The 24,671-nt window shown below is 35.6% G+C and overlaps 1 protein-coding gene and 1 long non-coding RNA gene across 3 annotated transcripts; one reads left to right on the forward strand and one right to left on the reverse strand.

The window, feature by feature from the left end:
• On the reverse strand, positions 1 to 24,430 carry LOC147836090 (uncharacterized). Of its 2 annotated transcripts, none has more exons than XR_015496125.1 (3): positions 24,081 to 24,430; positions 3,688 to 3,789; positions 1 to 2,755 (listed from the first exon to the last, which is right to left on the reverse strand). It is a non-coding gene; the product is annotated as an uncharacterized LOC147836090 (long non-coding RNA). The 2 variants fall into 2 exon arrangements; XR_015496126.1 differs by lacking the exon at positions 24,081 to 24,430 and adding an exon at positions 4,643 to 4,670.
• On the forward strand, positions 6,301 to 17,379 carry ca7 (carbonic anhydrase 7). Its single transcript, NM_200813.1, has 7 exons — positions 6,301 to 6,430; positions 8,526 to 8,723; positions 11,214 to 11,332; positions 11,438 to 11,533; positions 12,476 to 12,538; positions 13,083 to 13,238; positions 16,375 to 17,379. The coding sequence occupies exons 1-7, from the start codon at positions 6,394 to 6,396 to the stop codon at positions 16,495 to 16,497; spliced, it is 792 nt and encodes a 263-aa protein (NP_957107.1). The 5' UTR covers positions 6,301 to 6,393; the 3' UTR covers positions 16,498 to 17,379.
• Positions 24,431 to 24,671: the final 241 nt, after the last annotated feature.

Raw genomic sequence — 24,671 nt, forward strand, 5'->3', positions numbered from 1 at the left:
TTCAATTCAATTCAATTCAATTCAGCTTTATTTGTATAGCGCTTTTACAATGTAGATTGTGTCAAAGCAGCTTTATATAAATGGTCATAGTAATTGGAACAGAGTAGTTCAGATTTCAGAGTTTAAGTTCGGTTCAGTTTAGCTCAGTTCAGTGTGGTTTAAAATCATTACTGAGAGTCCAAACACTGAAGAGCAAATTCATTGATGGGTAGCTCTGCCGATCCTAAACCATGCAAGCTAGTGAGGACAGCAGAGAGGGAAAAAAAACTTCACCGAGGCAAGTGAAGAAAAAAAAAACCTTGAGATAAAACAGACTCAGTTGGGCACCACCATTTTAATTTCTCCGCTGGCCAAAAGTCTTGTGCAGAGCTGCACTCTCAGCGGTGGAGGCTGGAAGCTGGCCTCAGTGAAGACTCGTCTGTCCCTGGAGCGTCACTGGAATCAGTCTCATGTTCTCCACTCCTCCATGACCGGCGCAGCAGCTGCTCAGGATACGGCCTGGTCCCTGATACGGAAACCTTGGGATCATCACGTCCCTGGTCTTGGATCCAGTCAATGACGCCACATAATCTGAGGACCTCGGGATGAGTATCCCCAGGTGGAAATGGAGAATAAAGAGAATAATTAGCGTAGCTGCTGTTCATAGTGTATATGAGCAAGATGCAGAAACTTTTGTGGAAACCCGCTAAGTGATGCATTGAGTGTATGGTTTACTAAACAGATAGGTCTTTAATCTAGTTTTGAACTAAGAGAGTGTGTCTTAGCCTCGGATGTTATCAGGATGGCTATTCCAGAGTTTAGGAGCCATAAAGGAGAAGGCTCAACCTCCTTTACTCGACTTTGCTATTCTAGGTACTACCAGAAGCCCTGAGTTTTGAGATCTTAAAGAGCGAGTTGGATTGTAGCGAGACAGAGCTAGATTATTTAAAGCTTTATAGGTGAGAAGTAATATTTTAAATTCAATACGAAACTTAACAGGCAGCCAGTGTAAGGAGAATAAAGTAGGGGTCATCACTTCTAGATTTAAGTCCACTGTTTTTTTTTTTTTTTTTCCTGTATAACCGTTTTCTTGATGATGCATTTGCACCATCCATGGATTCAGACTGGCCAAACCCTAAGCTCGAGCCTGCCACTGCAGAACATTTGGATGGTCCACCCCCTGCAGATGACCCCAACTGCAGATAGTTCACTTACTGATGTTAATCCAGTCATTGTGCATGGTCTACATGGATGTTCCATGTGTTTTCAGCCAAACTGGATACGTGTCTCCTCATGAAATTCTACCACTTCTCAAATGTCCCCAGAACACAATCCAAATGAAAGTGTGTGAAGACAGCCATCCTAACTGATACTCCTGAGAAGCAGACAATTGAAAAGGCTAATACTGTAAAGCAAGACAAAAGAAACTAGCAGGGGAAAAGCAAACGAATAGCCAATACAAGGAAAAATATAATAAGAATGCAATACAAAAGAAAATCATAGTAAGCAGTTCTGAGAAAAGCGATTGTGACACTTCCCTAGCACTAAACCCATAACTGTACAGTGTTCCCAAAATCAGAGGGGATTAATAGTTTGATATTAATTATGTAGAACTGCATACATCTAACCGTAAGTCTAAACTTAAAGTTAACTGTAAACGTATCCGTTAATTCTATTTGGCTAAATGGAATGCTGTTCCAGGATCAACATAGATGTTAATCTAGGAACATGTCCTACTTGGTGAAATCAGGTTGAAACCAAGGAAACATAAAAGAGTGGGAGTTGTAGAGTATGACAGTAGGCTGATGTTCTAATCCAGGTGGGTGTAGTCATGTGTTCTGTGTCCTAAGCTGTACTATCTGGTTCTGACTGTCCTTTTCTCTGACCCCCACACACTATGGCAGACTCTAAGGGTCCTGTGTTCTCCTTTAATCCAGGAGTTCCCAAACTTTTAAGCCTGCGACCCCCAAAATGACAATGCCAGTGACTCGCAACCCTCAATATCCTCTGAGGTGGTTATAAATACTGAAACCGTGCATGCAAAAGCGCACACACACCAATAGACCCGAGTCTATTCTTCGCTTATTTATTTATTTTTTGTATGTCAGTGCTGTAAATGGGCCAGAAAGTGTAACCTGGTGTTATAAAATCAATCTGCTGCATATGATGGTGTCATTTGGTGATGGTGTCTTTAACATAATTTAATTACCCCAGAGGTCACAATCCAATAGAACTAGTAACTTTAAGCTACTATAGTAAATATAGTACATAGTAACTAAAAAACAACAAATTATTTCTCTTCAGTAGGTAATGGATAAAATATGGCAATTCTTATGGTTTAATAAAAATAAATTGATTTTTGGAAATCACCAGACGACCCCTCTTCATTGTCCCGTGAGCCCTCGGGGGGTCCCAACCCCACTTTGAGAGCCACTGCTTAATGTAACTGGTTCTATCTGTCATTAGAATGTTGTTTAAAACATTTTGGATTAGATTACTGTTTTTGATTTTGTTCAGAGTTACTTTCAAGTGTTTAGAAAAAAAATGTATATTTTGATTTGGTCAAAGTTAATTGACCAATCCCCAATCCATAAATGACTAGTCCAACATTAGTTCTGAAATGTGTGGTTGTCAAGCTAGCTGTCAGGATTCAGACTCTTACAACATGCATTGTTATGGTAGTTCCAAAGTGAAAAAAAGTGAGTGGATCAGTTTACCCCCGGCTGGTTCACTGTACCCCTTTGATTTCTCTGGTCTGTCTCAGTTTACCCCGACACTGGCGTAAAATGAGACACAAGACAACTTTTTTTAAAACAATCATATTTTTACAGACCTTTATCCTAAATACAGGCTGATGAATTCCATTGCCAGGAAACATTCTGAATTATTGAGAAACGTATAAATTTTACTGATATATAATATTAGCTTACTTGGAGGGGAGCAAATGTAAAGTCTCACTTTACCCCACTACCCCCTATGTCCCATATATGTCTAACAAATATATGTTACGTATCACAAATAAATGTCCCAAATGTGTCAGAAACATAAATGCCCACTGCCAGAAACATATAGCGGTCAACATTTGAAGTGGATGAAAACCTTTATTTTAAACCCAAATTCGCCCTAAAACTATTGAGCAACACCTTTCTTGTCTTGGGACAATTTTGAAAAACGTCTTTAATCCACGTCAAATGTTGACTAATATATATGTCCCATGTATGTCAGAATCATATATGTCCCATATGTAACACATATGTCTGTCTCTCTCTATATACATATATAGACAGACAGACAGACAGAGAGACATTTAGTGGAAATGTTGTCTGACAGTAGTTCAGCTCCAGCTCTGCTGAAGTGCAGACCATCAGCACAGAAAAGCGAATGCTCCCAAAAAAACATTCCAGTTATGAGCAAAGAACAGCTTCTGTTCTCCACACTATGTTAATAGCCATTTCTACTGTATAACACATTTTTGTCTCCACGTGCACAGGTAGAGCTCAACCAGTGCAGAACACATGCCCTTTTTGTAATTACACTCGGAAGTGACTTTTTTGGAGGGATTTTTTTTTTTTAGATAAATCAATGCTATTAATAACACTTTACGTTTGCTTGTCTTTTAAACAAATATATAACAAATTAAAGGCATTAAAAAGCGCATACTGTCAGTCAAACTTCACAATTCCACCCCCCTGAGCGCCGTGAACTTACGTTTCAGAACATCAGTCAGTCGCATGGTGGCAGAGAAAAAATAACACTGGGCACCTTCATGACAGCTTTTTGCCTGAGGATATCCACCTCCTCAGTGTCAATCTGGAAACAAACAAACAAAACAAAAAAAGATTGTAAAGTCCAGTACAGATGCAGTGGGGAATGCAGGATAGTTTGACTGCAGTTCAACAAATGTGCAATATATTGTAAATGATCTTATTTTTTAAATATGTGTAAAAAACAGAGGACAACCCTACTGACCATTCTGGTTTCATTTATCTGCCTTTATTGTCAATTTATTGTTCTGCACTGACAGCTCAATAACTGTGCTGCATGATTTGTTCACAAACTGTTGTTTGGTTCTGAAATCTAACAGCTTGTGTTTCATGTTGCTTTATTTTTGTCTCATTCATTTTGTAAATTACAGTTCTAGTTGAGCTAGGTGTCTCAGACAGCAGCTTTGACCCAAACACGTTAATTTTATTGCATCACATTGCACCATTGTTTTTTGTAGTAACACTAGCTGTTAAAGCAGCCAGTAAATGTCTCATCACAGTTTTGCTAGTGTTACATGTTTTGTTGCTGTCACAGCTGTTTTTACACACAGCTTATTTACTATTCTGACAAAGTATGACTTCATTGCTCACTACAATATGTTATTTGACTGGAAAAAAGTGTCTTGCAGCAGTATTGCAACAACCCACAATCACTAATTGCCTGTCGGTGTAAATAGTTTGAATATTGCAAAATGACTAATAATAAATAAAGGAACAGCTTAAAAAGGGTAACAGACTCTTTTTTTGGCAGATTCAGGAAGTCTAAAAATTGTAGGATGCAATGATGATACATGGCTTAAACTTTTAATTTTAGTCTTTGCCTCCAACTAATGCAAAAAAATAAAAAATCTCAAAGCAATAGTTCACCAAAAATGAAAATTACCCCATAGTTTACTCACCCTCAGACCGTCCTCAGTATTTGGCATTCTTCTTTCAGATGAAATCAGTTAAAGTAGTTTAAAAAACAAAAAATAAAATAAAATAAAACAATTCCATGCTGTATAATGATGTTGTGTAGGGGCTCTTTTGAGCTTTCCAAAAGTGCAAAATTCTGTCATAAATTTAATTCATACACTGCCAAGGGGTTAGCGAATGTCTTATGAAGTGGATCAATGTGCTTTTGTTTAAGAAATACGTGTCATTTTAAAATTATAAACTCAAATCACACACTTCTGAATGCACAGAATCTCAACAACTCAACAACAATCTTAATAACTTCTTGACTGACTTCTGACTTGGTATATGAGATGTTTGTAGCAGAAGCTGTTGAATAAATGTGTCTCACAGGGACCACTACACAGAAGACACAATAAAGAAGAAAGTTTTAAATTTTCAATTTGTTATTGGCGTTTAGACATCCTTATTCATCTATATTCTATGAGCTTTTTACTGATGTATTCTTCATTATGATATGATAGCATGTGGATGAGACGCAAATATCTGAAATCTGAGGGTTCAAAAAAAAAAAAAAAAAACTAAAAAAAGTCACCAATAAATATTCAAAATAAATGGAGATATATTTGAACATAGACTATACCAGCTTCATGCATAGTAAACTTGGGGTTTTTATCCAATTAATTAAGATTTGCCCCAGATTACAGAGCTTTGATGTCAGACAACTTAATTTTTAAAGTGCCACAGGTAAGTGTCTCAAGCAGACATCTTTAAACAGGTAGGTATCCTGAAAAATACAATGACCCAGTTGAAAGGTTTGATTCAGAAAACGTTTTACTCATGACAGAGATTCACTGGAAGAGGTGATTTATGAGGGTCCCTTAGGCTTATTGCTTTTGTGCATACCAAAAACTAAATAGGTGGCTTACTACAAACATTATTTTTAAATTAATACATTGTTTAAATTGCAATTTTTTTTGTTAACACTGATTCATAGCAAAAAGTCATAGCAAATTTTAATGATAAAGTTCATCAGAGATTTTCTTATATTGTGACAAATGTAAATATAATTGGTGCTTTCTGCTTGCTCTCATTTTGCTAGTTTTCAGCATCTTACAAATTAGGCTATATACCAGTGTTTAGAAAGAGTATTCTATTTTGGTAATGATCGTTTTGTTGATATTGACCAAGCCTGTGTTTCTAATTTTACTAGGCCTATACTTTTCCCTCTTTCTTCTACTATCCTCCTCCTCCTCCTCCTTTGTACTCATTTCATTGACATATGGGGATTTTATCAGTTCTCAAGTCTCATTACATAATAATAAAAAATATGTTTTTTTTTTCATTTGATAGCAAAACACTACCAAAATAACCTATTCAAAATATCTACATCAATATCCCTGCTTACACCTAGCTACATGAGTAGACTCAATGATGCTCTCTTTCTTTCAGTGGATTTCACCAGGTGAAAAAAACTCGTTCATTTGCAATCTACAGTTAAAATAACAAGATTGATGATAAGTATCCAAATGAAGACAGAAGTCTTCGACAGCGCAATCGGCTTTAGAGGAGGCGGAGCCGGAGCGGATCAGCTCATCTGTCAATCATCGCTCTTCCTTCACCTGTGTTACCGCTGTCAGTATATTCAACCCGCCAACACAAACACACACGCACACACATTTCTTCACACACTCCTCCACACACTCCTCACTTGCGCTCTTTCGACATCTCACACGCTGCTCAGAGAAGAGGAGCAATGACTGGCCATCACTGGGGATACGGAGAGGACAACGGTAAGTGTGCCAATTTAATAACCTCCGAATCCACATCTCCGAGTTTACTAGAAGCCATTAAACTAAAGTCGTTGTGTAAATCAGTTTGACCACCGCAGAACACCGTATCTGGTGAACTTTTGCATGTGGTACTCTGCACATATTTTAAAGATTTTTTTTGTCCTAAAGCCTGGAAACAGTTATCAAAAATAACATTGTTGAAGCGAGTTAAGATAAAATAAAATGGGAGGAAAAAAAGTCTTGCAATTTATAAAATGAGTCATATTGTGGCAACAATATTTATGTAATACAGTTTAAAAATATGCATTAGGAATGTTGGATTACAATTTTATGATTTAAGCATCGCACAGCTTATCATTTTAGTTGATGAAGTAGCCATGCAGGCTAGGCTAAGTACATCTCAAAAAAAAAAAAGTTTATGACAACATGTTTCTACCGGTTAGATGCAGTAAAAAACAAAACATCAACACAAAAACTATTCTTACTGGCTATTTTTTTGCCCTGAATTCTGAAGCTTTTGTTTTCTACATTTAAGTTATTTTTTTGTGTGTTTGTGTTTTGAATTTATTCTATCTGGCTGATGTATCATGTGTTGTTGAAATTGAGGTAGTTCTTCGCACATTCAGTCTTTCTCATGAATAATATAATCTCAGAAAAGTATTAATTAAAAATTCTAAATAGTGAAATCAACAGCAACCATCAAAGTACAGCAGTACTGTTCACAGAAAATGAAAGAGTGCTGCTAATGTTGTTTTGAAGTCATTCTTGCATGTGATTTTAGTCGGAATATTTAAAGTACCATGGCAAACAATGTATGGAGCTATCACTGAAAGAATGTGCAAATATAAAACCGATTTTACCTCATTGTTGTTGAATGCTCCCTTCCTTCTTGGGTTGTACAATCTTCAATATAACAACAACAACATTATATGAGGAGTTCAGATGCAAAAACCTCTAAGTGCCATCTAGAATTTATTTTTCTACAATGAGCATTTTTTTTTCTCTGCTTTTTATGTTCATATTCAGTTATTTCATGTTAACAATGCCGAAAATAACCTATTCTTTACCATTAAAGTGAAAGGACTAAATCAAGACATAGAAGTCTGAGAAAAATGCAAATCTTTGAAGAAAATTGCATCTGAACTTCCTATATACACCATAAAGATAATAGTTTTTCTTCTCTTTAGAAAGATGTACCTCTATGACGGGATTTATTTGACTGCTTGAGCAGACCATCCTTCACCACCCCTAACTGTCAGACTGTGAGCTAGATATGGTGTGCTAAAATCATGTCCCATCTTCAAGTACTGTTTGTCAAAACTGTCATAGCACACAAGACTTTACTGTTTTGACAGTTCTTGAAGGCAGGACTTGATTTTAGAGATATGCAAATTCTTGTTCACTAAAACTTTAGAGTGTGTTTTTATTGTTATGTTCAAGAACAGAGAGACAGATTCTACTAGATTGACCAGCAGCTGTTTTATGTTTATATGTTTGTTCAGTCATCCATTTATGTGCCTAGTCATCTGTCCTTAGATTTAGTGTAACATTTGGCTGCCCAATCTATTGTTAATGCGGGATTAGCCCAGTGATCTTCTAAAGAGATCGTTTGCTGCTTAAACATAACAGGCTGGAAGAGATATTAAGACAATACAGTTCACTGACACAAACATTGGAAGACAATGTTGTTTGGTCACACTCAACAATATAAAACATGTCATCTCTGTAACTTGTTTATGCAAGCTTAAAAAATGATTAATATTTAACAACAACAGACATTCCTAGCATAAAATATATGCTATATTAGAAGATATAAGATAAATGAATTTTTTTTAATAATCATTCACTGTTTAGTTTTAGATTTTGTTTGGAATTATTAATAATAATTATTAATCATATTTTCCCTCAAAGTTACTAGATAGATAGTCCCATAGAAAAAGTCAAACATATAACATCTTAATATAAATAGTGATAAGACCCATATGCATCCATATCTTCTAATCACTGTGCTCAATTTTAATGTCCATTTGGTTGTGCATCGTGTGTGTGTGTGTGTGTGTGTGTGTGTGTGTGTGTGTGTGTGTGTGTTTTTTAGGTCCATCGGCATGGCACAAAGATTATCCCATAGCTGAGGGGAATCGCCAGTCACCGATTGATATAGTCCCTTCAGAAGCTGTGTTTGATTCCAAACTGTCTCCAATCTCACTGTCTTACAACAACTGCACCTCTCTCAGCATATCTAACAATGGCCATTCAGTGGTGGTGGAGTTTGTTGACACCGATGAGAGATCAGGTTAGTTTCAGTGGCTTGACAATATTACTGCTTTAGAAATGTTTCTGTCACTATCTGATAGGTGAACGACACAGCTTGGTTTAGTTCTCCTTGCTCATTTCCTCTCATTAAATCTCTCATTTCATGCAAGGTCACTGTGAGTTTTGTGTGTGTGATCGAAATGTTAATTTTCCTCAAAAGACCCTTGACTAGCTGCAGTGTAAAAAATATTGCTGCCTTTTTTTTTTTTTTGGGGTTGAAGCTTTATTGTTGGCTCCACTTCATCAGTCAAACTGACTAAAAATATATACAGTTAAACTTTCTGTACCTTTAACAATTTAGTTAAAACCTGATCAGCTTCTTAAAAAAAGTTAAAGCAACATACATGTTTGTTGTCTTGACTTTTTGTCATTACGTTTTGTTTTGTTTTTACAGAGTGAAGATTGTAGCAACACATGAATAATTTGGCCATTAAATAAAGCCATTTGAGTGTACATTATTTTACTATTGATGAAGTGACATGTCCTCAATATGATTTCACAGGTCAGAATTTGCGAAACACAGCAAAATTATTTGCATTTCTTTTGGTGTTCCACATTTGCATGTGTTTGAAACTGATGATAAGTAATCTGTGAGAAATACATCTAGAAAATAACTGAGAAAATGAGTATAGAGTGTGGAAAAAAAAGGATAGAGACAGACCCTCGTCTCCAGTGCTATCAGATAGATTTTTTTGTATGTGTTTTTACATTGTGTTACGTGCAGTGTTGGAGACAGCTACACATTAGAGAAAAGAATAACTAAACTACAGTCAAACTGCACTTCTAAATATAGTTATCTACACTACAAATTACTTCTTAAAAGTAGCTAGTTACATTGAAATTACTTTTTTCAAAGACATTTATTACAAAAATGTGAAGATTTTAAGTAAAATATTTGGGATTTAAAACGGAAAGTGTAATAAAATTATACGATGTTAATGCTCAGTGGTTTATTACGGTTTTAAACAATCAGACTGTCAAGAGTCAAAGTACAACACTGCAACTAATGTAGCTAGTTAAAGTAATTAACTTAGATTGAGCACATGGTACTATCTAAAAAAAAAAAACTCCCTTCAGGTTACTTGCCAACTGATTGAATTTCAAGTGCAGTTACTGTGCTGTAATGATGCTGTGCTGCTTCGTACCATCACAGGTTCACTAAATGTACTAAGCAAGCCACTCTGCTACCGGCTGGAAAAAGCACAAGACATTGTATGATAAGAAGCTGCATTAATGTCGGGCTAAGTAAAAAATGTAGCTGAGTAACTTGTAGAAACTGTATCTAGTGTTTGGTCACACACACACAGCAGCAATTTCAGGTCATTGTTGTTTTTACCCCTCTTTACACTCTGAGTGACTCTTTAAAAAAGCGATGCCCACTTTACATGCAAGTCAAGGTTCATTCACACAGTTTTGCATTCAAAAGGATAGTTCACCCAACAATGAACATTTGCTCACCATTCACTCAATCTCAAGTGGTTTCAAACCTTCATGAGTTTCTTTCTTCTGTTGAACGCAAAGTTATTTTGAAGAAAGCTTAAAAATTAAAACCAAGCAATAACTTCCATAGTAGGTAAAACAAATGCCATGGACATCAAAAGTTACTGGTTTTCGTTTCAGTTTTTCAAAACAACTTTATATTGTGTTCAATAGGAGCACGAAACTGTTGTGGAAATCTGCTAAAATTCAGTCAGACAGGGGTCAGAGCAAAGCAAAAAGGTAGTTTATTAAAATAATCCTGCAGGATGACACCTGTTATACACAGAGAGAGAGTGACTGTAAAAGACTGTGTCTCAGTCTTTTAACTGACAGTTGAATACCCATCAGCAAGTATACACTCACCTTTGTGCAAAAGTACAGGAAAATACATTTCGAGTGGGAAAGAAAAGATCTTGTTGTGGTCTTCTAAGTCCTGACTTGGAGTGCTACAATGTATCAGGCTTTGGCCTTGGCCAGTATCAAACTGCTTCTGTCTGCGTTTTAAGAGAACGTGTTGTTCATATAAAAAATTCTATCACAAAACTTGAACAGGTTTGTTACAAGTTAAGGTAAATGATGACAATTTGAAATTTAGTGTGAACTATCCCTTTTAGCTGCTTTTCCATAATTTTTTCATATGTAAACATGTTAGACAGACGTGTCTCGCATCCTTTGCAGCATCTGACATGGCATGACACTGTAGTTAAATGTAGCACCTTGCATTTGCTTTTCAATCCAGTTCTTCTTCTTTCAATGCATTCTGTGCGACTGGTCTCTTAAAGGGACATGTCAGCCAATAATCCCTCCATCCTCCATGGTTTGAATCTTATTTGAGTTTCTCTCTTCTGTTGAACACAAAAAAAAAAAAATACAAAAAAGATATTTTGATTCTTCAAGGGGGAAAAATCAACAGAAAAATAACCAGTTGATGGTGAGTAAAATCTTCATCTTTAGGTTAACCATCCCTTTAAACTTTTTTTTTCTTGTGCAGTGATTACAGGAGGTCCTCTGGAAAATATGTACAGGCTTAAACAGTTTCACTTCCACTGGGGAAGCAAGGGTTGCTGTGGCTCCGAACATACAGTTGCTGGAAAAACCTTTGTTTCTGAGGTGAGGCTGCAGATCCCGGGATCTCTTTCTGCTCTAATGTTTTTTTTTACACAGTCTTCATTATCACAATCCTGCGACATGAACACTCTCTTTATTTCCATCCAGCTTCACCTGGTTCACTGGAATGCCAATAAGTACAAGTCCTTTAGTGAGGCTGCAGCTGCCCCTGATGGCTTGGCGGTGCTTGGCATCTTTCTGGAAGTTAGTCTCAGTGGGAGTCTGGACTCCTTTAAGACTTGTGTCTATCTATGTCTATTTGTCTTGTCTGTCTGTCACTTTCATGCTCCCTTTGATTAATGAGATATTGGATGCGAGTATGAACTGTTGGAGGAGTGTTGTTTTAATAGAGTTTCATACCGCACGCCCTATGGGAAAAAAACCCTTTGCATTTCACAATAATTTGATTGCAGTGCTTGCATGTCAATACTGCACTTCAATACTGCGACTAAAACCAGCAAACTCTACATGTCTTAATCCGATTTCTGTTTAGTTCAACTATGACCTTAATCGGATTAAATTAATCAGAAATCGTTGTTTACATGGTATTGTTTTAACCATATTAAAATGATTATTGGTGTCCATGTAAACATACATAATGCCTAAAAACGAAACCAATGCTAAATGCAACATAAACCCAATTAATAGTTTCTAATTTTTACCTTCTCTAAAACTGTTATAAAATATAATGTGTGTAAAACCAGAAATTTAGGATCCAGTATAGACATTAAAGGACCTATTTTGTCGTACAAGGAATTTAAGACAAAGAATAAAGTACTTTAGCACTATTCTTTTTTTATTTAGGAGAAAATAAAAACAATGTTTATAAACTAATACTTTTGTATTAGTATTGTGGTATAAAGGTTGTATTATTCATCTTTTTCAATTTATACTTTAAAAATGTCACATTTTTTGGTGCTTAAAAAGAGAAAGTGTTGCTCAAACCAATCATAATTTATTTTCAGGCACAATTCTGTTCGTGTGCAAATTAAGTCAAAACATAAAAGCAAACATGATGTTTTTCATTGCAAACATCTCCTTATTTCAACTTTTGCCTTTGTGGAATTTACTAACTGTTTTCATGCTGGTGTTTCATGCAGATCTTTATTCTAAAAAAGTGTTTAATTATTTTTTGTGTTGTTTCAGACCGGTGATGAGCACAGAGCTCTTCATCAAATAACAGATGCCTTGTATATGGTTAGATTCAAGGTAAGCTATATACATTTAATGGGAAAGCATCAATTCGGACAGAAGGCATGAATGAATAAAGGTCTTAGGAAAGCACTACTTTAATCCCCTTTTTGCATCTGATTGAATTTGGAAACACCCAGATGCCTCTTTGCATGTGATTTAATTTGGAAATATTTGTCTTGAAATATGTTAATGATTTTCTAAGCATTCAAATGAACACCACTTTCACGGTGTCTATGAGTGACCCTTGTTGTTCTTTGTTTATTTTTTTTTATTTTTTTTTGTTTTTTTGTTTTTTTTTTGACTTGGCATTACTGAATTACATGGCTATTCTGCTTCATTTTTATTTTTTTTATATTTAACATTTTTATTTTATGCAGTTACTTGCATTGTTCTTACTTGCCTTAAATTTTATGTACAGGTAGATTTCTTAAGGAGCACAACCAAATATCAGTACCAAAGAAGACTAAATTTCGGAGATTTGTCCATTCATATTAGATGACCTCTAATAATCAGAACAGAGCAGTAGAGTACTTGCATGAATGCTTTTTTCCTCTTGTAGGGCAGCCTTGCTGAATTTAAGGGCTTTAACCCTAAGTGCCTCCTGCCAAACAGTCTTGAGTACTGGACATACCCGGGCTCTCTCACCACTCCTCCGCTGTATGAGAGCGTCACGTGGATTGTGCTGAAAGAGCCTATTTATGTGTCAGAGAAACAGGTGAGCCACATGATTTCTCAAGTTTTGATTAGATGGCAAACTGATTATCACTTTATTTCTGAAACGGTATTGCTAGTGTTTGTCATGGCCATCATCTGGTCTATTGACAGATGTCGGTTTATGAAAATGAATGGTTGTGGAGGGAGATGGATGTGGGAAACTCTCGGGCTGAATCAAAATCATTGGTAGTGATGTAAATTAGGGATAATCCACAATATCCCTATATGTCAGCGATGACTGTGGATCTAGCCAGAAAGGATTTCTGCTGATGTGATTGAATGTCTGGTTTTATGGCTGTTGATGTGGATTTGTAAATGATTCTAGTATTTGTTAATATTAAAAAGCAGTATGAAATATTACAGTGGTTATAAGGTTTAAAGGGGACTTATTATGCAAAAATCACTTTTATAAAAGGTTTTTAACACAGTTGTGTTGAAACAGTCTGTGAATATAGCCAGCCTCTAATGATAATACTGTATTTTTTATAATCACACTTGATAAAAACAGTCTGCAGAAACACTTTGTTTGACATTCTTCCTATATGTCCTCAAAAGGAGAAAGCCCAGCCGCTAGTGGTGATTTCTCCCTCATTGTATAGGATATTATTCTTGTTTCTTAATCTGCCGCTATGCTGACACGCGGGCATTTGTAGCTCCATCATCTTTTCAAAAGACAGCACAATCTCATTTGAATTTAAAGTGTCATTTAGGATAAAAGCCCAATAGGGTCAGTTTCAAGAGTTATAAAGCAACATTTGTTAGGTATTTTAAGCTGAAACTAGGGACATCAGAGACTTATTTTATCTCTTGTGAAAAAGTCATAATGGTTCCCTATTCGTTTTTAAAGTCTGTAATTAAAGGCTTTTTTTGAGACAATGCAACATTTTTAAAATGTCACCTTTTTTTTTTTAAGTCTTTTTAGATTTTAGATTATGGGAGGCACTTCTGTTTTAGGGAATTTTGACTAAAAAGTCATTTCAAATCATACAGTGCTATTACAAGTAGCCTTGTCTTAAACAAGGTTGGGGAAAAGTAATATTGCAATCTTATGTCACTTTTTTTAACTAAATGTGTTGCTTATGCCGAGTTAATACCCCACAATTTTCAAAGTAGTCGTGTCAAAGATGTTTTCACACTGCAGTACTATCTGTGCTAGCATTTTGTCACTGCTGTGTTTACGTTGTAGGATGGATCAGTGACAGGGGGTTCACACTGCATGACTTTACAATAGGGAGGAACGCTCACATTTTTGTCTCAGTCCGCAAACTACATCTCACAACCAACGGCACACGGGAAGTGACATGAAAAACATGTCAATACCATGAAGATTATCTTGTGTTATTAACTACATAATGAAAAAGCTCACCTGGCTTTTCAAAGGAATTAGAAATTTCTCTTAGGGTGCTTTCACACCTAGACTTTTGTTTTGGAATCTGTCTCGTTTGCCAAGTTAGCACGGTTCGTTTGGTATATGTGAAACCAGCAATCGCACTCGGATCCATGCCAAATCAATCAGTCTGAGATAGCCTGAATGTCGTGGTCTCGACTCGATTGAAACGAACTCTGGAGCGGATCGATTGTAGTGAGAAAGTAAAATGATCCGAGCCCTATGTAATAGGCATATATGGCTATTTAAAGAGAGAATTATCAGTAGGGGCGAAGCAGTGGCGCAGTAGGTAGTGCTGTCGCCTCACAGCAAGAAGGTCGCTGGGTCACTGGTTCGAGCCTCGGCTCAGTTGGCGTTTCTGTGTGGAGTTTGCATGTTCTCCCTGCGTTCGCATGAGTTTCTTCCGGGTGCTCTGGTTTCCCCCACAGTCCAAAGACATGCGGTACAGGTGAATTGAGTAGGCTAAATTGTCCATAGTGTATGAGTGTGTCTGTGAATGTGTGTGTGGATGTTTCCCAGAGATGGGTTGCAGCTGGAAGGGGATCCGCTGCATAAAAACCTGCTGGATAAGTTGGCGGTTCATTCCGCTGTGATGACCCCGGATTAATAAAGGCACTAAGCTGACAAGAAAATTAATTAATGAATTATGAGTAGAGTGGGATGTCATTCTTACCGGTTAATGTGCGTTTCATGGTAAATACAAAAATGAAAGCATGCTGAACTAATAACGAGAGCTGTTTATCCGTTAGGAACATTTACCGAACTGCAGTCTAGCCAAGGGCTCTGTATGAGAGAGTCTTACCTCTGATTTATATTTGGTGACGATGTCTGTGGACGTCACCATTCAAAATTAAAGCGCAGCTTTCCGCTTAATGTCTTATTGCTCATCGCCATAAATTAAAACAAGGACGCTTGACAGCTGAGCGGGACAAAATAAACCATGAAACTCTGACCAATGTAAGGAGAGTTAACTCACATGTGACTTGTTTTAGCTCTTTTGGTCCGTTTAGAAACTTTGCCATGTGAAAGCGAACCGCACCAAGAACAAAGGGCAACATTGTAACAATTTAAATCCCTGTTTCAGACCAAATGAATCGATTCACTGGTGTGAAGGCACCCTTAATTTTTTTTCCACCTGGTTGTGGTCTACCCCAGTTCAGATTAGAAACAACACTCACGCAGTGCTTAACACTCAACGCTTGCTCTGCTGCGCTCGCAACGTGACAGACATGCTCGTCTATCAAGCATGTGTTTACATGGAAAAACAATGAGAATTAGCACACTGGAATGTAAAGACACATGTGAATGAGCCTTAAGTGAGATTTAGAGAATTCTTTCAAACTCTCACTGATCTTTTGTTGCATGTGTCCTCTGCTTTAACCTTTTCTTATTATGAGATTTACATTTCAGACCCTCCACTCAATGTCCATCTAAAAGACTGCTGTGGATTTGTTTTCCGGCTGTGTACTAGTCTCTCAGACTTTGTACTAAATTGCATTAAAGCAAGCATGAGCAGTTTACCATGTTGGCGACACAGTTGCGGCAGCGGCCTAGTGTGACTGGCGTGAGGCCACAAGACTTTGATCTTCTACAGCTTATTAAAATGATTGATGAGCTATAAGCGGAAAAAGCTCAGGAGATTCACAGCATGGAGTATCAAGCCTCTTATATAAGACACCGAACTAGAGTTGATTTCTTTTTCCTGAGCTTGTTTTTCATGCTGTTTTTTTGTAATGTTGTTTAATCTTAGATGGGAAAGTTTCGCACGCTTCTGTTTAACGGTGAGGAGGAAGAAGACCGAAATCGAATGGAGAACAACTACAGACCACCACAACCACTGAAAGGCAGGATGGTGCGAGCCTCTTTTAAATAGCCTGGTGCTTATTGATGAGCTGGAGCTTCAAAACCACCAAATATGATGAACTATATTCTTCAAAACACTGTTCCTTGATCACTTTTGAAGTTCAGACGTATATTAAGGGTGTTGGGTTTGTTCTATCATGTCACTGTCTCTTGACCGCTGCTTAAAGGTTTTGGGCAATGACCTTAAACACACAGCTTGACTGACATTGAGCTCTTTGAATCCGAGGCTCTCCATTTTTAGATCTCTTCTCATCCACCTTGATCAGGCTTGTGCAAACAGATCCTCGTTGTAGATTCAAAGGGTCCAGGCTGTGGGTCTGGTAAGCCCACTGTCGCCTGCTTCTTCACCGGTGTACACAGTAAGAATGGATCAGTAATCCAGGAGTCTGAAATTGAACCCGTTCGTCTCCAGCTGGGGCTCTTGTTAACTTTTGATAAGGCATGCGCGGTGACATTTAAGCTCTTCATAGTAAGGTAGATGGTTGCACTCAGTTGACGCTTGAAGTTGCATGATTACACAGCGTTATTTTTGATTTTGTTGTGATTTTATAAAGTAAGTCGTCTTTGCAGACTGTAGTGGGACTTTGTTTCCTGGCAGTGAAACTTTATAAATGCTTTTACGGTAATGTGTGGAGGTTGAAATGACTGATGGATCACACTGTGCACACTTTAAAAAAACAGTTCCTATTATTAATGTAATTCCTAATGAAATCTCTGGCAGGGGAGTGACGGAAGCTCTCCAACAGCTCAGAGCCGTATTTAGACTCAACTCCTGGAAAACATCCAGCTCAGACGGCAGGGATTTTCTTTTGGATGTGTTTGGGGATTTCATACGTTTTGTATTGTAATTAGGTATGTTAAATATGTACAAAATAAAATTATTTTAATAATCTATTTGTGGTATTTTATTTGTCACTGTGTTTCGTGCATGACGTGTAAACTATGTTGCTTCCTATTTTAAAAGTAATTGCAATGAAAAATGCCACAAATTAAATGTTCATACATATTGATGGGCATATATGATTTCTCCTGCACAAATATAGATATTTAATCAGATAATGTTTACTTGAAAGGACAGCATAAGCACCTTAAAAAAAAACACCACTAAATCAAGTTATTAAAATAACAGATGACTATGCACTGAAAACCCTATTATATTTGTAAACATGCATCCTAATAAAACACTACTCAATAAAGACTAGTTTGTTTATATTAATCAACAAGTTGTCATTATTAGGAATTTTCTTTTATTCCTTAAGATAAAAAGTACTCGCCTGAATCTTTCTGACTAGTCTGGCACCCTCATTTGGTGAAACATGGGTAAACACTGACCATCTTATGAAGGGCTGAAGGTAAATATTGTTGCCGTGGCTTATTTCCTAATTCATTTAATTATGTTTAAAAATAACTAGAAAACATTGACTTCATATGAGCTAATAGTGTATTTGTGGCATTTTATAATGAACGTATTACAGTACAAAACAAAACAATCTCATTTATAACAGAATTACATAGTTTTTGCCTTGATTCGCTCACAGATGTCTTCTGCATAGTTTTCTATCCATCGAGTGACAGTATCTATATTTGAAAAATCATTTACAACATTTAATTAAAGCCTTTAATTTCAGTTTGTTCCAAATAAGATAACTAAAAAAAAGCTATTAAAAAAAAGGTTACGTCAAATTAGAAACGACAGTCTCCGTGTTGAAGGCCCAACCCTTTCCATTATTCTCACTGTCCGTTCAGATGGAATGGTGGGCTAAATCAAAGGTTACAAATTTTGATGTGCGGGCCCTACTTTGGGCATCTCTGGTTTAGACATGATCTCCTTTGCTACTCAACATTTCTAAATTTAAGTTAACAAATATTTCTAGTTTGAAATCATTGATTGCTTTCCCAATAGACATAGGCATAAAAATATAGGCCTGTTTATAGAGCCCCAAAACATTGAAACACAACCCTAAAATTAAACGGCATACAAAGTTCTGTGGTTCAAGCACAAATGAACATACTGTATATGCCCAAATTTTGTGTTAGTTCACTTTTATCTCTATTACATGTAGCTAAAAATACAAGTAAAAAGGTTTGTGTACATTTGTTATATTTTAAATATAACAATATTTTATATAACAAATTTATATGAAGTAAAAAAGTTTGTGTACATTTGTTATATTTTAAACATGAACTAACTATATCATTTTGAAACTAACAAATTACGTAATAAAACAAAGAAATACATTTCAAGAAAAAGTCTTATCAGTCAAGTGCAGCGACAGCTTTAAAGTTATGTGCTTGAGTAAAATTGAATATTTGAATTTCTTCTACAAAGTAAGGATGACATTTTAGTAACAATTTCAAAATAAAATGTAATTTAGAGCAGTGGTTCTCAAACTTTTTTCACCAAGTACCTCCATAATGACTGGTATTGAAATACATGGTAGGCTTAAATAAGCGGCTACAGCTCTGCACAGTTCACAAACGTGGCAGATGAAATCTTATTATTATAAAAATGTATTATTGTCAGCCACTTGAAACATAATAAATAATTTGACCAATATCACACAAGTGCAAAATAAAGATAAATAAAATGTCAACGTTTAAATTAAAATGTGATTTTAAAAATTATTTAAACATGGCACTGTTCTCAAACGTTAAAAGAAAACTGCTGTAATTAAATGTAAAGTATTATCATAAATAATAATACTGCAGGCCATTCCAGGTGGGCCCCACGCAGGCCAACCCAGCCCATTTTGAGGGATGCTAAAAAAAAAAAACAATGGTCCCAATGTATTTTCTGTTTTATGTTTACAAATTTTATAGCTCCCGAGAATCTATGAAGAACCACATATTCAAAAATAATGTTATGATAGCTTTTTTAAAATTAATTTATGATTGAATTGCCTTTTGTTATTGATAAAACTATGAAATAGTTTGATAACAAGCAGGAAAAGTTTATGGGCCAATGACATCACCACATTGAAATGGTTTATACCAGTGATTCTTAAACTTTTTTCACCAAATACCACCTCAGAAAAAATTGTCTCTCCAAGTACCTCCATGATGACTGGTATTGAAATACATGGTAGGCCTAAATAAGCAACTACAGCTCTGCACAGTTCACAACGAGGTAGATAAAATCTTATTATTACGAAAATTTGTTATTGTCAGCCACTTTAAACACAATAAATAGTTTGAACAATATCACACTTACAGGTGCAAAATAAAGATAAATCAAACGTCACCGTTTAAAAAAAAAAAAAAAAACATTTAAAAATGGTACTGCTGTAATTAAATGTAAAGTATAATCATGATTAATAATACTGCAGGCCACACCAGGTGGGCCCCACACGGGCCATCCCAGGTGTAACCTTTGATTATCAGTGTTTTAAAGGAAAAAGAGGCCTCTAATTAACGCTTGATCCCCCTGAAGGACGTCAAGCATGGTTTCAGCCCTTTAATAGTGAGAAATGGTTTTCTCTGGATCTTAAATAATAGTATTATGAATTCAAATAATACTCTGTTAAACTCAACAGTTAACTTTATCCAATGAAATGAGTGCAGTTAATTCAAAATTTACTGCAAGGTAATGCTACTCATTTGAAAAAAGTTTTGAACTCAGTGTTAAAGGTAATGAGTTAATTAAATACCTCAATACTTCAACTTAAATGGGAGCAAGTTCACAGTACTCATAGATTAGTTCAACTCAAATGGGTTGAGTTGCCTTTACTTATTGGGTTTTACAGCACTCAGTTGGTTTGAGTTTTCTTCATTCATCGGGTTTTACTGTGCTCAAATTGCTTCGTTTACTCAAATGGATTAAGTTCACAGTACTCATTAGGAATAGTTGTTGAACTTAAATGGTTTGTTGCAAATCTGTTTCTTCAAACGGTTTGAGTTACAGTACCTTAACTTTTTGAGTTTTACAGTGTAGATAATATAAATCTACATTTGACCACCCCTATAACAGATCATACTGTAGTGAATGCATAATCGCTAGAAATTTATTGCAAGTGTTTAAAATATTTTTTTTTTATTGTAAAATGGCTGATTTTATCTAGATTTATCCTTAAAGTCAAATTAGATGCATATATTTTTAAAGTTTGACCTAAAGTATCATCTGAAGTAAGCAGAGGTTAGCCTACTCTAAGTTAGCTCTCTCAAAACACTGAACGTTTATGTTTTAATAATGAATTAGATTGAAATAATTTCAATAAATACTACATTTGATTCACTAAAGCTTTTATTAAACAAACATTACCCAAAAACTTGAGCCCCCCTTGATTGTCAATAATTCGTACCCTACTTTAAATGTGCCAGTGTTTGCAGCCTTCAGAAGTGACTGGAGCTGGAGAATGTTTAACCTTGTGGATCTGTGAGTCAGTGTTTTCCTGCAGGGTCTGAGTCTGGAATATTCAATAGCTTGTTCCATCAGGTAATCAGGCTAAGGCTCATTACACAGGAAAGAAAGGATAATAAGGAGAAGCGAGGGGCTGCCTTCTGTTTGCCCAGCCATGTGCTGCTGTGAAACGCTCACCATCCACATGAGTGATGATGAAGTCTGGAACACACTGACTAATGTGGACGATTAGTTGATCTTGACATTTGCTCAAGCCAAGCACTTTTCTCTGAATGAAGCTGTTTCTAAAGAAAGTTTGTTAGGGAGGTCTGTAATACCCAGAGAAATTTATTCATTTAGCATTCAGAGGTAGTTCCTCAGTGAGTACATCATGTATGCTGTTGGACACTCAGTTCCAGACTGTTTTTAGAAACGATATGTGTATAGATGCCTTCGTTTTATAGCCAAAATGGCCAAAAAATTATATAAGTCAAAATTATATACATAATTTAAGGCAAAAATCATTAGAGTATAAAAAAAAGATGATGTTTTGTGAAGACATTTTGTAAATTTCCTACTGAAATCTATCAAAACTATCGAAAAAGAGAGCACACAAAAAAAGAAATAGCATAGCTGTTGCTCATAATAGCAGTTTATGTGAGTTTAATAGAGTGTATTTAATGAGATGGAGCATACAGTTATGGGATACATGCGTATATATTATTTACTAATAAGTCTTTAATCTAGATTTTAAAAGAAGAAGTCTGTCTGTGCCGTGGGCATTATCAGAACGGTTATTTTAGCATTTAGGGGGCAGATGTGAAAATTTAATAATATACCATTATATGTTTACAGATATTTAAGAAACATGCCAAGTGAACATTTTTGTTTATCTGAAAAACAATGCTGAAGTCAGATGTTCTGCTTTGAAAATGTGTTTTCCGTGCCAAAATCATTTCAAATTCAAAAATCATTGAAATGCTTGCCACATTAACAATGTACAGTTTTAATTTTATCATCATTTCAATGTAATTGAAAAAACTATTTGTTCGTTTAATTAATTAATTTCAAAATTCATAGAAGTAGTTTAGTAAAGGCTCAGTCTAGATTTTCAGTAAAAAATATATGTTTGTTCAGTTTTTTTAACGTCTGATAATTGGTTGTTGCTTGTTCTTTACATACATAGCTCAGCATAATTGAGTCCATTTTGAAACTGAATATTTTTCTCCATTTCTCAGGCAATATATTTTGGTGCATTTAAACAAAACAGATATTTTTATTAAAATGACATTTTAGTCACCAAACATATTTTCAAATGGAAAGATAAAACAATTAAATTCAAGCTAAATTCATTCATTCATTTTCTTTTTAGCTTAGTCCCTTTATTAATCTGGGGTCGCCACAGCGGAATGAACCGCCAATTTATCCAGCACATTTTTTACGCAGCGGATGCCCTTCCAACTGCATCCCATCTCTGGATAACGTCCATACACTCTCATTCACACTCATACACTACGGACAATTTAGCCTACCCAATTCACCTGTACCGCCTGTCTTTGAACTGTGGGGGAAACCCGAGCACCCGGAGGAAACTTACGCGAACACACGGAGAACAACAATAATACAACCTACAAAATATCAAAAATCATATATCATAGTTTTTGCTTCTTTCATTTTGCATTTAATATTTTTCTATAACATGAATTTGGGTGTACTAGTTTTTGGACCAATATCATTTTGTCAGATAAGCTCCAGATTTGGCTTCAATACAGACTAATTTAATTTATATGCACAAATATAATATTGCTTCCTATTAAAAATATGAATTTAAAAGAGTGAGGGGTGTACTTACTGTATATATGCTGAGCACTGTAGTCTGTGTATGGATGATTTAACTTATTTAACAATTTATCAAATTTACATTAACTTTGTTTACCAAAACAAACAGTAAACAAAATCCAACCTGATGTATGAGAATTTTTTTTATTAATACCAGGGGTGCCCCAAGGTAAACTCTGTGTAAACTCTTGCCACGCCTGTGCCCACCCCAATATGATATTATTAATTTAAATGTTTTTACGTAAATTCACAACATTTCAATAAATAAATAGCAGCCACTAAATTATTGTTGATCAATTGGTGCTACTGAAATAGCTGATTCACTGCCCCTCCCCAATCGTCGTTGACAGCACACACACAATGGCAATTTAACATTTACCTTAAGGTAAATCAATAGAATAAGCTGTATTAATAATATTGTGGCTCAAAAAGGAATATGGATAAATTATATTATTAGACTATGTAAAGTGAGTGTGTGTGTATGCAGTTATTGTTACAGTTGTATTTGTTTGTTTTATTAATTCATTCATTAATTTTCATTAATTTTAGACATGGCATATACTATATGCTTTACAATAAAAGTAAGTGAAAAATAACTGAATATATATATATATATATATATATATATATATATATATATATATATATATATATATATATATATATATATATATATATATATATGAAATGTGTTTTAAACTAGATATTGATTTTTATTTGGTTTGTACATGTACTTGCTCAATTATTTCAAGGAATAAACTGTAAAATTTCAAGAATGATTAATGGAATTCATTAAAATTTCTTTATTTCATTTAATAGAAACAAAAATATTACATTACACTGAATAAAATTTTTAAGTGCCACCCTAAGAAAATTTTCTGGGGGTGCCACTGATTAATAAATTTCAATAAATGTTACAACTGTCCCCTTGCGTTGTTGCAACCGTCTCTCTGCTCGGGGTGGGTTGCAACATTCGACTTTATCTTTTCAAATTTAAATGACATATTATATATACAAATATCATAACAATATGAGTGGGGGCCTGGTATAGATGTGGCTTATTATATTAAAATTTTGGGTTTCCACAAAAAAACTGTCTCTGGGAAACTGCGGGAAATGCAAAGTGTGTTGCAACTGTCGCTACTCTCTACTACACTGGGTTAGCGCCTCAAGCTACCATTTTAGGCTAAAATGTTGCTTCCTACTTTACTTTTCTTTTACGGTTTTAATTCTCTTCTGACAGCAGATGGCAGCATTTACATAGGGAACAGTCTTTAGACACGCGGCATGCAGACCTCGTGTCATTTTTATAGCGGGAGACAAGCAAATCTGAACAGACAAAGCTAAACAGCTTACAATTAAAATATGAATGACCTACATTACTTTTACTAATAAACAAAAACCAACAGCAAACAAACCTGTTTCATGTAGGATATCCACATTAAACCAACCACATCACTTTCTTCCGCCAAGGTCAATTTCCTGCGAGATGACATCATAGTATCTGATTCTTTACATAAAGTGATGATGTCATGCTTTCGGTTGCTAAGTAATCCCAGGTGGAGTCATATCTGCTGCTATCAGTCATTTGAGCAGTCTGATTCGTGGAAATATTTCTGTTTGGAGCTTCATTAACAATGGATGAGGCTGCTGTCTGGTATATATTTGACATATTTGCAGAAATAGGATTCCCAGAATAGTCACGGTGTCACTGTGTAAAGATCGAGGATACCTGAGCAAGCACAAAATGTATGGTCGCGATCAATGTGGCGTGTAATTTAAACTGCATCTGGACGTCATAAAAATAGCAGCAAGCTGATATTTTTGGCTGCATGGTAATAAAGCCGACCACTGTCTCAATCTGAGATAATAACCAATATCGCCCAAGGGAAAGCAAAACAGGCTCTAGATAAGATCACAACCCCATGCTATTGCTCTTCTGTTAGCTGCCAAAGAAGAGACATGGGCGCACAATCAAATTATATGAAATGTAGTTGTATTTTAGATGC

The sequence above is a fragment of the Danio rerio genome, chromosome 7, assembly GCF_052040795.2.
Source record: "Danio rerio strain M-AB ecotype USA chromosome 7, GRCz13ab, whole genome shotgun sequence".
Lineage (NCBI taxonomy): Eukaryota > Metazoa > Chordata > Actinopteri > Cypriniformes > Danionidae > Danio > Danio rerio.